Below are 16,287 nucleotides of genomic sequence, written 5' to 3' on the forward strand. Positions count from 1 at the left end.
TGGGCAACAGAAGGATGCTAACTAAGCTAAAAGCTATGATGGCCAGTCCCTCCCACCCCCTCCAGCCCGCCCTGACAGCACTTGGTAGCTCCTTCAGACAGAGACTGTTACACCCGCGCTGCAAGAAGGAGAGATACCGACGCTCGTTCCTACAGACTGCTGTCAGGCTGATGAATAAAAAATAACAATCATAATAATAATAATAATTAAATGATGTGAAAGACAATTGTAAATAGCACTGGGATTTATCCATTTTGTGTTTATATTGCACTTAATTGAACGGTGTTTGTTGGGGTTTTTTTTCTTCTTTCTTCTTTCTACCTACATTCTTGCTGCTGGAGGCTGTAAATTTCCCCATTGTGGGACAAATAAAGGATATCTTATCTTATCTTAACATAGCAGCAGCTTGTTTTTCCAAAGTCTTTACTTTAGCCTGTCACATTCTGTCGTGCTCTCCACTGTGGCAATTCCGTCATCCGCCTAACTAACACGAGTCTCTAGGACTTGTTGTCAAGGGTTACCTCGTCTTTAATAGTGGCAAGAACTGAATCAATTTTAGCATCAATACCCCTAGTGATGTAATCAGACAATATATCAACGGCCACATGTAATCGCTCCATGTACAGCACTTTGTATGCAGCGATGGCTGTTTGAAAGTGCTCTATAAATACTGTTGACTTGACTTGACTTGACATCATGTTAGCCTCTTCGTCTGAGTCACGTGTCAAACTCAAGGCCCGGGCCGGCCCGGCGCATCTAATGACATCCTCTTGGCAAATGACAGTGGAGACCACGTGTGTCTAGGTTTATTGGACTTAACTGCAGTATTTGATACAGTGGATCACAGTATTATGCTGACTCGTTTGCGGCACTTGGTGGCATTGGGGGTAGTGCTCTTGAGTGGTTTAGGTCCTATTTAGCTGACAGAACCTTTTGTGTCAGCCTTGGCTGTTCTGAGTCACGCACTGCTCCCCTGGTGTTCCACAGGGCTCAATTCTGGGGCCTCTGCTGTTCCCGCTGTATCTTCTCCCATTGGGTTCCATCTTAAGGAAACATGGTACTCCCTTCCACTGGTATGCAGATGACTGCCAGATCTATGTCCCACTGAGCAAAAAGGACGCCTTCTCATTAAGGCCACTCCTATCCTGCCTGGAAGAAATCAAAACCTGGATGGCACAAAACTTCTTGAATTTCAATGAAAAGAAGACAGAGGTGATACTGTTTGGTCCCAGTGTCCCTTGTACATCCCATCCTGTAGACCTGGGCTTCTGTCTCCTTATCTTAAGTCAACAGACGGGGTCTTAAACTGGACAGTGATTTTAAACTTGACCGGCAAATTGGTGCCGTTGTTAAATCCAGCTTATTTCACCTTAGACAACTGGCCAAAGTAAAACCACTCCTCTCTCATGAACACTTTGAGACAGTAATTCATGCCTTTGTCACATCCCGGCTCGATTAATGCAATGCCCTTTACTTTGGAGTCAGCCAGTCCTCCATTAAGCGCCTTCAGCTGGTCCAGAATGCCGCTGCTCGCCTCTTGACTGGTACTCGTAAGAGGGAGCACATAACTCCTACTCTGGCATCCCTTCACTGGCTCCTCCTACATTTTAGAGTTATTTTGAAGATCCGCTTATTTAATCTCTAAATAATCTCGCGCCACCTTACCTCTCTGAGCTCATCTGCCCTTACACACCTGCTCGGCGCCTCAGGTCTGCGGACCAGATATTATTCGAAGTACCAAGAACTAAACTGAGGCTCAGAGGGGATCGAGCCTTTTCTGTTGCTGGTCCCTCTCTCTGGAATGACCTCCCACTGAACATTTGGCAAGCCTCCTCGCTGCCGATCCTCAAAATCCTCCTCAAAACTAACTTATATTCTTTGGCATTCGACTCAGCATGACTTAGATTTGTTCTTGATTTTACTGTTTGGTGCTTTCTACTGTCTTTATTTATCGATTTGTTTTACTGTTTATTGTGCATGTTAAATTGCTCCATGTACAGCACTTTGTATTCAGCGATGGCTGTTTGAAAGTGCTCTATAAATACAGTTGACTTGACTTGACTTGACTTGCCTGGGAAAGCAAATCATGCGTGTCAACTTCCATTATCCTTGCTAAAATCTGGAGTAAAATGTCAAATTGTCATGTGGAATAAATAACGTCGAGATTTTACAATATTTTTTTTACCCTGTTAACACTCACTCAACAATAATTGAACAGACACGAACAACCATCTGCGCTCACACTCATACCTAGGGACAATTTAGAGTGTTCCATTACCCGCCAACTTGTCTTTGGAATGTGGGAGGAAACTAGAGTACCCGGAGAAAACCCACACAGGCCTGGGGATAACATGCAAACTGCACACAGGAAGCCCGGAGCTGGAATCGAACCCTGCACCCCTGCACTGTGAGGCAGACATGCGAACCAGTCATGCACTGTTCCGCCCTTCTGTTTTATCAACTCGATATATTTTACAGTGGCTCTCAAATAGTGGGGCGTGCCCCGCACCGCCAAATGAAGTGTGTGTGTGTGTGTGGGGGGGGGGGGGGGGCGATGCCAGGGGGCGTGTGTGACTCTGGGGAACGAGTTTTTTTTTTTAATCTAAAATATAAGAAAATGTAATTGCACATTCACTACAGTATTTGGCAGTGGCACCCTCATTGTCAGGAAGTGCGCAAGAAGTTTTAGCTCTATGGTGTAGATTATATATTAGTTTTTTTGTTTGTTTTTTTGCACCGAGCAGGCATTATGAAGTACAGGAAACAAAGCCTCGGGAGACCACATGATTTTTTGTTTGTTTGTGTTTTTAACACGGATGAAAAGAAAGGCGGAGAGAGATGAAGATAATGAGAGAAAAGAAAGCAACCCGAAAACTAAGTCACAGAAACGTACCATCGTGCCTTGAGTTGATTTGCTGACTTGCTGATTGGCTGGATCATGTCTGAAAAGCATGAAAGCTCCTCCGCCTTGGCTCAGGCTCTCTTTCATCATCATACCTCCTACTTCTGGGCTCATTGTGGCCTCCTGATGACTGAGAACCATAGCTGCTCCTTCGCTAGCTGTGTTCATGGTATGACTGTCACGCCTTCTTGTTATATCACTATTAAGATTTGTATCCACTGGAGAGTCTTCGGCAAGAGGCTGCTGACCTGCTTGAGTGAGAACAGTTCCAACAGACAAATCATCGACATCTCCAACATAAGAACTGTGGCTGCCCATGCCTTTTCCTGATAATTTGAGATGCTCATCCTGTATTCCAGGCAGGGTGAGTTGATTTTCAGTATGATCAGTGCATCCATTGTCCACTTCCTCAAAACTGATCTCTGTCTGGGATGATAGTGTCTCATTTATGGAGTCATCCAGGAGTCTAGGAGACAAAAAACAAGATGTGAACTTTCATGTCAATCCAAGGCTTTAGGTAATCTTCCAACAAAGGCTTTAGGTAATCTTCCAAAATTTGACTTGCAAAAAGTGATCTTGCAACATAAGGTGTGCAATATCAACAAAACTAAATGCTTCTTTCAAAACAATTACGGCTATTTTGATGCTTTAATTAAATTATAACCAGGAGCCATCAAAGGACATTTTACTTTTTTCACCAACACACGCAAATCCACAAGTTTGTGAGGAAATAGCTGGTGGGGCGGATGTATTGAGCATGGAAACGCTCAAGCTATGTAAGTATGGATTTCAAACCAGCGGTTTATTCTCTGTCAAACAAGATGGATGAACTTCTTCCTCTCACAAGGACCAACAAAACCTTTGTACATTCTTCCACGCTCTGCATCACCGAGCGTCTCCCCACTGCTCTTCTCGCTCGACACGAAGGACTGCACCTCAACACACCCAGCTGTCAAACTCACAAAGTTCACAGATGATCCCACAGTCATCGGCCTCATCAAAGATGGTGACAAATCTGCGTACCTGGTGAAACCAACACAACCTGGAGCTGAACACGATCAAGACTGTAGAGATGATCATAGAATTCAGGAAACATCCTTCCCCACAGCTGTCCTTCAAACTATCCAACTACCCTGTGTCAACTGTCGAGACATTCAAGTTCCTGGGAATCACAGTCTCTCAGGACATAACGTGGGAGGTCAACGTTAACTTGATGAGGAAGAACACTGTGCCACCGAAGCTATTGAGACAGTTCTGCACAGCGGTCATCGAATCGGTTCTGTGCTCCTCCATCACAGTTTTGTTTGGGGCTGCCACAAAAAAGGATCAAATCCAACTGCAATAGACAGTTAAGAGAGGGGGAAAAAAATCACTGCCATCACCCTACCCACTCTCTGGGACTTGCACACCGCAAGAACCAAGATAAAGGCATGGAAAATCTTACTGGAATCTTACAACATAATCTATCCTCAATGCTCGGCAAGGAGCTGAATAGTGAGTATAGTTCCTGTCAAGTGGGTGAGCAAATCTCCAAACATCAAAAAAATCTATATCTTCCAATCCTGTATTGATGAATTGTGTTAACTTGTTTTTACTTCTCTTTGGATTAGTAGTATCCAAAGGCTGATCTATTACAACAATGAAATCTCCAACATATACACACACCCCCCAGTTTCCAATGCAGTTGCATCAAACAATAAGTGAAGACATTTTTGTTCCTATCAAGGGATGCATACCCATTTTTTTCCAAGCTTTCCCATGACTAGATCTGCCCTCTTCATATTTTATTCTTTATAGGACTCAAACATAATTTTATCTGTTAACAGAAAAGCAATTTCAATGACTTTGTACATATGAATTGTGCAGTATTCTCCGGACTATAAGGTGTAGTTTTTTTGTCTTAGTTTGGCCGAGGGTGCGACTTACAGTATACTCTGGAGTGACTTCTGTGTGAAATGATTAACACATTACGTCATTTCACGTGTTATTTTCACATTAAACCAAAAGAGGGTGCTCTAGGCCTGTGTTGATACCTTCCCCATTAGCGGTAACTGACAAGAACAACTGACGATAACTGTGTCTGCGACGTGGAAGAGGTAGTGCCGCATATTCTATCTATTCTGTTCGCAGAGTTCTTTAAAAATGACAGAGAGAATTAAGATTTCATTGATTTAGTTATACTGATGGTTTGGAAAAATTGTTAGCATGATCTTTATGCTCTAGTTATCTGAATGACTCTTAATATGTTCCATGAACATACCAGGCACATTCTCAGTTTGTTGTTTATGCATTACGTCACGTTAGCATATCACACAGTTATTCAGCCTGTTGTTCTCTATTTTTATTTTCCTTTTAAGATGACAAGTCTGTTCTTGGTTTTGGATTTTATCAAACAAATTTCCCTCCAAAATGTGACTGAGACAGACTTATTTATGTTTTTTTGTTCTTTATGATGCATTTTATGGCTGGTGCGACTTATATTCAAGAGCGACTTATAGTCCCGAAAATAAGGTAGTAAATATTTTAATAACCAAATTGTTTCGATTTTTCATGTTCTTGTTGAGCGAGATGAGTTTCTTGCAGAGAAATCACTTTAAAAGGACGAGGACGGATGGGGACGCAGGACGATTATTCTTTGAATAAGGATGGAGGGACGATGACGGAAGGGTACCCAGGTCACAGACGGAACAGCTGGACGGATAAGCAAAATAGGGTAGTTTTTTTTTTTTTTAACGTTTCACTTCTTTATCAATTCTCTAATCTACTTTTTGGGGAAAAACTGAGACTTAACAAGTAGATTTGCATCCATGTTGTTTTATGTCTTCATTGTATCTGTAAACAGGCGACATTTTTAAAAACCCAACAGTGTGGTCTTAATAGGACCAAATCCTCAGACCTCCTTGGTGGTGTGCCACAGGGTCCCCGGAATTAAAAAAAAAAAAGTATATATTGTGTTGTGATGGCGACGTGCAATGGAAAGTGATCTAACAGCAGCACAAAAAGTGGGACAAAAGTGGCATGTGTAGTGATTAATTTGAAAAGGAAAATAATTGCTGGTTTGAGTCCCAGGCAAATTTGACTGTAAAACTGTTATACTAAATTCGACCACTAGAGTTCACCAGACTTGCATTGGACAACTTTAGTTTCACATAATCTCTAATCTCACACAAACTTCACTTCCAACTATAGTCTGCTTGCTTACAATCAACAAGTCGTATATAGATGCTGATCATGTACTCAGTGACTGCTTTAGATGTTATTCTTTTAAGAAATAGCGGAAACCCCATCATCATAGCCTCGCAACACAAATCCTGTGTTAGGTTTAGAAAGTTTAGGACCCATTTTTGAATGTACCGACATGTACAGTTAGTGTGTTGTAAAAGGGAAACACAATCTAAACTTTGTGTAATCAGTCAGGAAGGTGGTTGACTTGCGTTGTCAGCACGATTTGCATTTTAGAACAACCTAAAACTAAGTATTGGTGTGCACTTCACCCTAACTAGAGTTCACGTAAAGTAAATATGACAGAGGTCAGTGAGACATATGGACAACTCATGATGTGAAGTGACATTGTGTAAACTGTCATTTTGAAGGAGGTTACCAAATTGCAGAGTGACGTTGTGCCACTTCATGAGCTCAGTGGAATATCACTTTGAGGAAAATACACGTATCACTGCATTGATTGATAAGTAAAGAGAAACCCACCAATTCAGCTACAACAGCTACGAGAGACCCTAGTTAGCTCTGTCTCATTGATGCTCAAGCCGTGTGGATGCTTTGACAGAAGACAGTTTTCTCCTGTTTTGACCTCTGTGCAAGACGCAAGGCAAATAGTATAATCAGACTTATTTTGGAAATACTTTAAGAACTAAAGACACTCTAAAAGCAACACTCTTGAAATGTAGAGGAGAGAGTCAACTTAGCATCCAAATCCTTTGCACTCCAAACTGCCTTTGTATAAATTAGTCCATAGTGGAAATAGAATTGGGGCAACGAAAGCTTAAATCCTTCTCGACATCGGCTAAGCCAACTTCCATCTCTCTGTGCTACTGGCATGACAGTGTTAGTGGAGACAACAGGAAGTTCTAACCCTTTAAAAAACATAGGTGTCAAAATCAAGGCCTCTCCGTGAGCCGTCACCTTACCGTGGTGGAGGGGTTTGTGTGTACCAATGATCCTAGGAGCTAAGTTGTCTGGGGCTTTATGCCCCTGGCAGGGTCACCCATGGCAAACAGGTCCTAGGTGAGGGACAAGACAAAGCACAGCTCACAGAGCCCCTTATGAAAAATAAAATCGATGGTACTCAGTTTCCCTTGCCCGGATGCGGGTCACCGGGGCTCCCCTCTGGAGCCAGGCCTGGAGGTGGGGCTCGTTGGCGAGCGCCTGGTGGCCGGGCCTACACCCATGGGGCCCGGCCGGGCTCAGCCCGAAGAGGCAACGTGGGTCCCCCTTCTCATGGTCTCACCACCCGTCGGAGGGGTCAAAGGGGTCGGGTGCAAGGCGAGCTGGGCGGCAGCCAAAGGCGGGGACCCTGGCGGTCCGATCCGCGGCTGCAGAAGCTAGCTCTTGGGACATGGAATGTCACCTCTCTGGCAGGGAAGGAGCCCGAACTGGTGTGTGAGGCAGAGAAGTTCCGACTGGATATAGTCGGACTTGCCTCCACACACAGCCTAGGTTCTGGTACCAGTCCTCTCGATAGGGGTTGGACTCTCTTTCACTCTGGAGTTGCTCACAGTGAGAGGCGCAGAGCAGGTGTGGGCATACTTATTGCCCCCCGGCTCAGTGCCTGTACATTGGGGTTCACACCGGTGGACGAGAGGGTTGCATCCCTCCGCCTGCGGGTGGGGGGACGGGTCCTGACTGTTGTTTGTGCATATGCACCAAACAGCAGCTAAGCATACCCACCCTTTTTGGAGTCCTTGGAGGGTGTGCTGGAGAGTACTCCTGCTGGGGACTCCCTTGTTCTACTGGGGGACTTCAATGCTCACGTGGGCAATGACAGTGAGACCTGGAGGGGCGTGATTGGGAGGAACGGCCCCCCCGATCAGAACTCGAGTGGTGTTTTGTTATTGGACTTCTGTGCTCGTCACGGACTGTCCATAACGAACACCTTGTTCAAACATAAGGGTGTCCACATGTGCACTTGGCACCAGGACACCCTATGCCGTAGTTCGATGATCGACCTTGTGGTCGTGTCATCGGATTTGCGGCTGCATGTTCTGGACACTCGGGTGAAGAGAGGGGCGGAGCTGTCAACTGATCACCACCTGGTGGTGAGTAGGCTCCGATGGTGGGGGAAGATGCCGGTCCGTCCTGGCAGACCCAAACGTATTGTGAGGGTTTGTCGGGAGCGTCTGGCGGAATCCCCTGCCACCTCCGACAGAGCTTTTCCCATGTTCCGGGGTAGACGGGGGACATTGAATCCGAGTGGACCATGTTCCGTGCCTCTATTGTTGAGGCGGCCAATCTGAGTTGTGGCCGTAAGGTGGTTGGTGCCTGTCATGGCGGCAACCCTCGTACTCGCTGGTGGACACCAGCAGTAAGGGATGCCGTCAAGCTGAAGAAGGAGTCTTATCGAGCCTTTATGGCCTGTGGGACCCCAGAGGCAGCTGACGGGTACTGACTGGCCAAGCGGAACGCAGCTTTGGTGGTCGCCGAGGCAAAAACCTGAGCATGGGAAGAGTTCGGTGAGGCCATGGAAGCCGACTTCCGGACGGCTTCGAGGAAATTCTGGTCCACCATCCGACGTCTCAGGAGGGGGAAGCAGTGCACCACTAACACTGTGTACAGTGTGGATGGGGCGCTGCTGACTCGGGACGTTGTGAACCGGTCGGCAGAGTACTTCGAAGACCTCCTCAACTCCACCAACATGCCTTCCTTGGAGGAAGCTGAGCCTGGGGACTTTGAGGTGGGCTCTGCTATCTCTGTGGTTGAAGTCACCGATGTGGTTAAAAAGCTCCTCGGTGGCAAGGCCCCAGGGGTGGATGAGATCCGCCCAGAGTTCCTCAAGGGTCTGGATGTTGTGGGGCTGTCCTGGTTGACACGCCTCTGCAACATCGCGTGGTCAACGGGGAGAGTGCCTCTGGATTGGCAGACCGGGGTGGTAGTCCCTGTTTTTAAAAAGGGGGACCGGAGGGTGTGTTCCAACTTCAGAGGGATCACACTCCTCAGCCTCCCTGGTAAGGTCTATTCAGGGGTGCTGGAGAGGAGGGTCCGTCAGGAAGTCGAGCCTCAGATTGAGGAGGAGCAGTGTGGTTTTCGTCCCGGCCGTGGAACAGTGAACCAGCTCTACACCCTTAGCAGGGTTCTCGAGGGTATTGGGGAATTCGCCCAACCAGTCTACATGTGTTTTGTGGACTTGGAGAAGGCGTTTGACCGTGTCTCTCGGGGAGTTCTGTGGGGGGTGCTTCGTGGGTATCGAGTACCGAACCCCCTGATACGGGCTGTTCGGTCACTATACCACCGATGTCAGAGTTTGGTTCGCATTGCCGGCAGTAAGTCGGAATCGTTTCCAGTGAGGGTAGGACTCCGCCAAGGCTGCCCTTTGTCACCGATTCTGTTCATAACCTTCATGGACAGAATCTCTAGGCGCAGCCGAAGCGTTGAGGGGGTCCGTTTTGGTGGCCTCAGTATTGCATCCCTGCTTTTTGCAGATGATGTGGTGCTGTTGGCTCCTTCAAACGGGGCTCTCCAGCTCTCACTGGAGCGTTTCGCAGCCGAGTGTGAAGCAGTTGGGATGAAAATCAGCACCTCCAAATCTGAAACCATGGTCCTCAGTCGGAAATGGGTGGAGTGCCCCTCCGGGTCGGGGGGGAGATCTTACCCCAAGTGGAGGAGTTTAAGTATCTTGGGGTCTTGTTCACGAGTGAGGGCAGGAGGGAGCGAGAGATCGACAGGCGGATCGGTGCAGCGTCTGCTGTGATGCGGACGTTGTATCGGTCTGTCGTGGTGAAGAAGGAGCTGAGCCAAAGGGCGAAGCTCTCAATTTACCGGTCGATCTACGTCCCAACCCTCATCTATGGTCACGAGCTCTGGGTCGTAACCGAAAGAACGAGATCCCGGATACAAGCGGCCGAAATGAGTTTTCTCCACAGGGTGTCCGGGCTCTCCCTTAGAGCCAATGGGAGCCAATCAGCTTATGCTAAACAAGCCCAAACATAATGAAAGCCAATCAATGTCCGCTTCAGGCTGTGACTGACAGTTGTTTCCCCACCCTCAACAACTCGAACACAGGAAGCCAACACATTAAAATGGATATTAGAAAAAGGCAACCCACCTACAGAAACAATAAAGTTAGAGATTACAATTTAGACTAACGCGATTAAAAAACATAATGCGGTAAATATGGATGTAATTAATTATTCGCAATTAACGCGATAATTTGACACCTCTAAATACGATGACACATTTAATTTGGTTTCACTGTCAGAACGGCCCTCCGAAGGAAGACGTAACTCCAATGTGGCCCACGGCAAAAATGAGTTTGACACCCCTACTTCAACGGAGAGTTGATCAAGACTGTTCAGGGCCGGGGAAACTATAGTGGTAAGTGCGCGATCTGACAGCGTGCGCACATGCACACAATTTCACTACTTCAACATCTATATATGATATAAATATAACTCGGTCAGCCAGTGACAAATATTATCAACTGAAGTCCAAGTGTGATCTGGGAACTCTTCCCTGACGTTTTTTCAATGCCCATCCCCAAAGGTACCATGATTTAAAAATGACCTGTATTCTATTTGTGTACTTTAAACCCTGCCTTTAATAACACTCGCGGCTACACATTGTGGTTGAAGACCAGCACCTCTTCAGCTCCTTTGGACAGACAAGAAAATATGAGTTCCTTCTATCTTTTATGCATTCTATGAGACATAAGTATTCTTTAAACTGTGGATTCAATCGCAATGATTCAATGTAGCCAAATGAATCCTTCACTTTTAATTAATTTGTCATGACTACCTTTTTTTAAAGTAACAATTGCATATGTTCTTTCATATGCTACAGGGGTGGTCCAGTGGTTAGCACGTCGACCTCACAGTGCAGGGTTTGATCCCGTGCCTGTGTGGGTTTCCTCCCACATTCCAAAAACATGAATGGCAAGTTGATTGGGCACAACAAATCGTGTCCCCCGCCTACTGCCCAAAGACAGCTGAGATAGGTTTCAGCACCCCACGCGACCCTTGTGAGGATAAAGCGGATCGGAAAATGGATGGATGGATGGATGCTACACAATACCTCTGGGCGGGCCCAGAGGTATTGTGGTTTTGGTTGCGACCATGTCGAAGGGGTCCTTAAGCAAGATACCGAACCCCCAGTTACTCCTGATGCTGCGTCATCAGTAGGTCAATGAGGTAACAGTGTAGAGTACCAAAGGTAGAAAAGCAAATACAGTCAAACCTCGGTTTTCGAACGTCTCTGTTCTCGACCAAATCGGTTTTCGACCAAAAATTTGAAGTGTTTATGCCTCGGATTATGACCGAAATTTGGTTCCCGACCAAACTGAGCGCACCTGTATGCACCACTTGACTTTTCTCGACTTCCTTACACGAGGAAGTTCCTCGGGTTGACGAAGAAGTGACGCCTCCGTTGTGAGCTGACGTGTTCAAAGATTTAAAAAAAAAAAGTGTCTATTGTGAGCAGACGTGTTCAAAGATTTTTTTTAAAAAGAGCATCCATTGTGAGCAGACATGTTCAAAAAATTTCTTAAAAAAAGAGCGTCCATTGTGAGCAGACGTGTTCAATAAAGATTTTTAAAAAAACAGACGTGTTTGTTGAGATTGACGCAAATTGGACTGTTATTTCTGCATGGCACCAAAGAAAGAAAATTGAAGTCATAAAGCTGCTGTAAAAAGAGGAAAATTATTGAATTTAAGAAAGATTTGATAGTGAAATATGAATCAGGTGTGCATGTGTCTGTGTTGGCTAAGGAGTTCGGCATGCCGAAATCATCACCATCCTAAAAAAGAAAGACCATCGTAAAGCCAGTGATGTGGCTAAAGGATCTCGTGTGTTTAATGAACAAAGGCCACAAATATTAGAGGAAGTGGAGAAACGTTTGCTTATTTTCATTAATGAGAAACAGCTAGCAGGGGATAGTCTTAGCCAAGATACAATTTGTGGCAAAAGATAAGATAACCTTTTATTTGTCCCACGCTGAGGAAATTTGCAAATCTTGCAAAACAAGACAATTGTATGGAGATTTGATTTTTAAAAAAAAAGGATCCTAGCATTGCTCCTGAAGGGTTTGATTTTAAAGCAAGCAGAGGATGGTTCGAAAAGTTGAGGAAAAGAAGTGATTCGTCATGGGGAGGCAGCCAGTTCAGACAAGGAAGCTGCCGAAAAGTTTAAAGTTGAGTTTGAAAATCTCATCAAAGCCGAGAAATGTCTTCCCCAGTAAAGTTTTAATATGGACGAGACTGGACTTGTGTGGATAAAGCGGTTCAGAAAATGGATGGAGGGATGTTACCTCGTACCGTAGTGTAGGATTGCAGACAGAGCGTCCATAGTTACAGCCATTACTTTAGATTTGATAAATTCAAGGTGTAAAAGAATGCAATCTACAATTGTCACAATGAGAGAGAGAGAGAGAGAGAGAGAGAGAGAGAGAGAGAGAGAGAGAGAGAGAGTGTTAAATTTTTTGTTACAATGTCAATGTTTGTTAAAATTGATTTAAATAAAACACAAAATGTTTGTAGTTTGTTGTTACCTGCTCTCTTATACGTGTATACAGTTTATGTTGTAAAATAGTTGAGAAATGCTTTAAAAAAAGTTGTTTTCTAGACTTGGAACGGATTAATTTTTTTTTTACATCGATTCTAATGGGAAACATGGGTTCGGTTTTCGAACAGCCTTCTGCAATGGATTATGGTCTAAAACCGAGGTTTGACTGTACAAGTGACAGTCCATTTACCATTTAGGTATGTTCTGACCAGAAATCTTTTCCATATCACGTTAACTTGGTTCAATCTATTTAATCAAGTAAGGGCTGTGTTGAGTTATAGAATATGAATACATCTAAAGAAGGGGTCCCCAACCGCCGGTCCGCGGACCGGTACCGGTCCACAGGGCATTTGGTGCCGGATCCCACAGAAAGAACTTGCCTTAATTCTGTTTTATTTATTTCGGAATATGAAAGATGTTTTATTTTGAAAAATTACCGGATTCTCCGTTACATCTGTCTGGCCTTAAAAGTATGTTCGAGACAACTTGATTTAAGTTATGGATGAATACTCTGAGATTGCACTGTTTCTATTTCCGACATACATGCCTGTGTAAAGCGGGGGGTTTCTGCAGCAATTGCGAGTAAAACAAGATGACGAAGTAGACTGGACATAAACCACACACTTGAGGTGTCATTGTCTCCTATTACCCCAAGATGGGACCGTCTGGTTGCAGAAAATCAAGCTTGGGGCTGTGGTGAGTCGTCATTTTCATGCACTTTGAATTTGCGTTGTATCGTATTTTGAAGGCATTAAACAGTACCATAGCGATCAGAGTGATGCGGCCAGATTAGACGCTCCTTGTGTTTATTATTATATTTCGAAAACACCACAGTTTTCATGCAGCTCATACCATATTATTTCGTTGTATTATTTCTGCCACACCTTAAATGCCGGTCCCTGAAAACATTGTCTGACATAAACCGGTCCGTGGGGCAAAAAAGATTGGGGACCCCTGATCAAAAGAACACTTGTGAAGATATCTGTATGGGCTTCATTAATCACACAATACATGATAGTTTGAAATGCCACAGTCCTCGGTGGGTCGGGAACAAAATGAGCACAGAGCAACAACCTCTGGTGCTCCTTTGACAACCAGATCAAAATTGTGAATTGCATCCCTGAATATGCCACCTTTAATCGGTTTAAATGCTAACAAGCGACGTTTTCTTACATCTTCGTCTTGCTTTACCTGTGAATATTGAGACTCATGGTGTACAACGCCAACCATAAACCTTGAAGACGCTTCATATCTCCCACAATGTGGACTCTTCCTTCCTCCGAAGTCCTTTTTAAAACAGCCTCAGCTAGTATCTCCATCTGTTGTAGCTGGATCTTCTTCTCCGGAAACTCTCCAAGTGCTCTCTAGAGAAATTAAAAGAAAAAGAAGAAACCTAAACACTCAATATTAGCTCAACCATCATTATGCAGAACGTTTTGAAAAACAAATTTGTATCAGCAGAGCCATAAGTGGATTGTTCAACAATATTCAAATCAAATGAGATCCAACAGAAGATTCAAACATTGTCTTTTTATGTACATGTAACCAAAAGGAGACTTTCGTAACAATATATGTCATACTGAATTGCTCACGATCCATATTTTGAGTGGTGTGGTAATTGGATCAACTTGTATCTGAGAACGTAAACAAACATACTGTAACTAAAATACCTAACTAGAAGGATTGGGACAATATCAACAAAAGCAGTAAGCATGAAGACTTAGACCTGTGCCTCATGCTCGCGACTTTCTATGCTCCACTCTCCAGAAGGGATTTTGAAGGACTCCAGCTTCTGCTTCATGACAATACACCATTTCTCTATGTTTAGGAACTTGTCATGGAAATGTGCATGATCTCCGATACTCTCCTTACTCTCGTGCAGATTAACCTGCAAACAACAACAGACAAAAACACTACCACAGTGTCATTTCTTATAATGCATTCATAACCTTTTACATTTCTGAATTTCCAGGGTTTTACCAGCATATGAAATGTCAAGGCTACTGCTGACAGCTCGAAAACCTAGGACACCAAGATACCTGTTATTATCTGACAAGCGTTGAACTCACGAGAGAGTTGGGTTTTATTTTTAACTGCAATGGATTACTATATATGCACATCTGCTCATGATGTATTTCGAGTGGAAACTTTAGTGGCGCAGCAGGTAAAAACTTTGCGACGCATGCATGGTATTTGGTATTATTGTTCCTTAAATATGACTTTTTCAGAAAAAAGTGAGAGCCACACAAAAAGAAAAAAAAAAATCAATGTGGCAGTTGTTTTTCAAGATGGCTGCCATATGGGCATCTGTTGTGGCATTTTGCTCTATGGTGAAAATTGATGGGTGTTGTTTGCAGGTCACCTCAGAAAAAAACTTGCAAAAACAAATAAATAAATGAATGAATGAAAAAAATTTCAATCAGGCAGCCGTTTTGATGAACTAGGTCTCCGTTTTAGTTTTGCTCTCACAGCAGTGAACAAGTTAAATTAATTGACATATTCCCCCAAGTATAATAATAATAATAATAATAATTATTATTATTTGTATAGCACTTTAAAAAACATTCAAAAGAAAATGTTGCACACAGCCTTCCTGTGTGGAGTTTGCATGTTTTCTCCGTGCCTGAATGGGTTTTCTCCGGGTACTCCGGTTCCCACACATCCACGTGCACCCACATCCTCATAGCACACAGAGACATACAACCATTCACACTCACACCAAGGTTAATTTAGAATGGTCAATCAGCTTGCCATGCATGTTTTTGGAATGTGGGAGGAAACCAGAGTATCCGTAGAATACCCATGCAGGCACAGGGAGAACATTGAAACTCAACAGAGTAAGGCCACAGCCGGAATTGAACCCCGCACTTCTGCACTGTGAGACGGACGTGTGAACCAGTCACCTACCGTCCAGACCCAAATGATAAGATTATATAGATGTTGTTCTACTTCTTCCTTTCATAACTTTGCTGCTGTGAATCTGGAATTTCTCCATTGCGAGACTAATAAAGGTTTTCTTAATCTTAATTGTATTTTGATGGCATCAACCTCCTACAATAGGAGCATATCACAGCTTTCTGTCTACACTACAGATAATGGCAGCTAGCTATCAGATACCTATTGGATTTTGAGGAAGCTGAACTCATTATATCCTACCTCAACTGTCTTCTTAAGGTACTTCCAGTCAGTAAACAATTTTTCAAACTGAGTCTGGTTGCTTTGACAACCTGATATGAGATTTTCAAGAGCTTTGATGGGGGCCTCACAGTCTTCCAGGTCCTTTTGAATCACCTGAGAAAAAGACACAGTGTGAGAGTTACTTTCATATTTAGTGTAGGTTTTCATCAATTCTATACATAACTATTTTCCATGCTAATTTAAAATAAAATAATGTGTTGCATTGAAAAAAATACCGGCATTATCCAGAGGTATTTATCGGTGAATACACTTATTATGTAAGATGTGCAGCTTAAAATTTGAGAGCAGATCATAAAACATAACCTGTAATAGAAGGGGAGTTCACACGGCAACTTTTACTCCGGTGTAGCACCAGAGGTACCCCCATAGAGCATTCACACGTTCAAAGTTATACCGATGTAGCCCCTGAAAACATCTTAAACCAGAGAAAATTTAACCGTGCTCAGGAGGTGGTTTAAAAA

The 16,287-nt window shown here is 44.0% G+C and overlaps 2 protein-coding genes across 5 annotated transcripts in view; one reads left to right on the top strand and one right to left on the bottom strand.

Annotated features, from left to right (window-relative positions):
- Positions 1-16,287, top strand: part of LOC127614473 (uncharacterized) — a 316,500-nt gene that overhangs the window by 238,057 nt on the left and 62,156 nt on the right. The window lies entirely within an intron of this gene.
- The window catches only part of syne3 (spectrin repeat containing, nuclear envelope family member 3), a 74,540-nt gene that overhangs the window by 7,714 nt on the left and 50,539 nt on the right, over positions 1-16,287 (bottom strand). For 3 of the 4 annotated variants that reach the window (XM_052085693.1, XM_052085692.1, XM_052085690.1), the window contains 4 exons: positions 15,785-15,919; positions 14,355-14,516; positions 13,820-13,992; positions 2,894-3,368 (listed from right to left, as the gene is read on the bottom strand). In XM_052085693.1, coding sequence (XP_051941653.1) covers positions 2,894-3,368; positions 13,820-13,992; positions 14,355-14,516; positions 15,785-15,919 — 945 coding nt within the window. The remainder of the gene's footprint in view (positions 1-2,893; positions 3,369-13,819; positions 13,993-14,354; positions 14,517-15,784; positions 15,920-16,287) is intronic. The other variant, XM_052085691.1, reaches the window with a different exon arrangement.

The sequence above is a fragment of the Hippocampus zosterae genome, chromosome 14 (assembly GCF_025434085.1).
Source record: "Hippocampus zosterae strain Florida chromosome 14, ASM2543408v3, whole genome shotgun sequence".
NCBI classification, from domain to species: domain Eukaryota; kingdom Metazoa; phylum Chordata; class Actinopteri; order Syngnathiformes; family Syngnathidae; genus Hippocampus; species Hippocampus zosterae.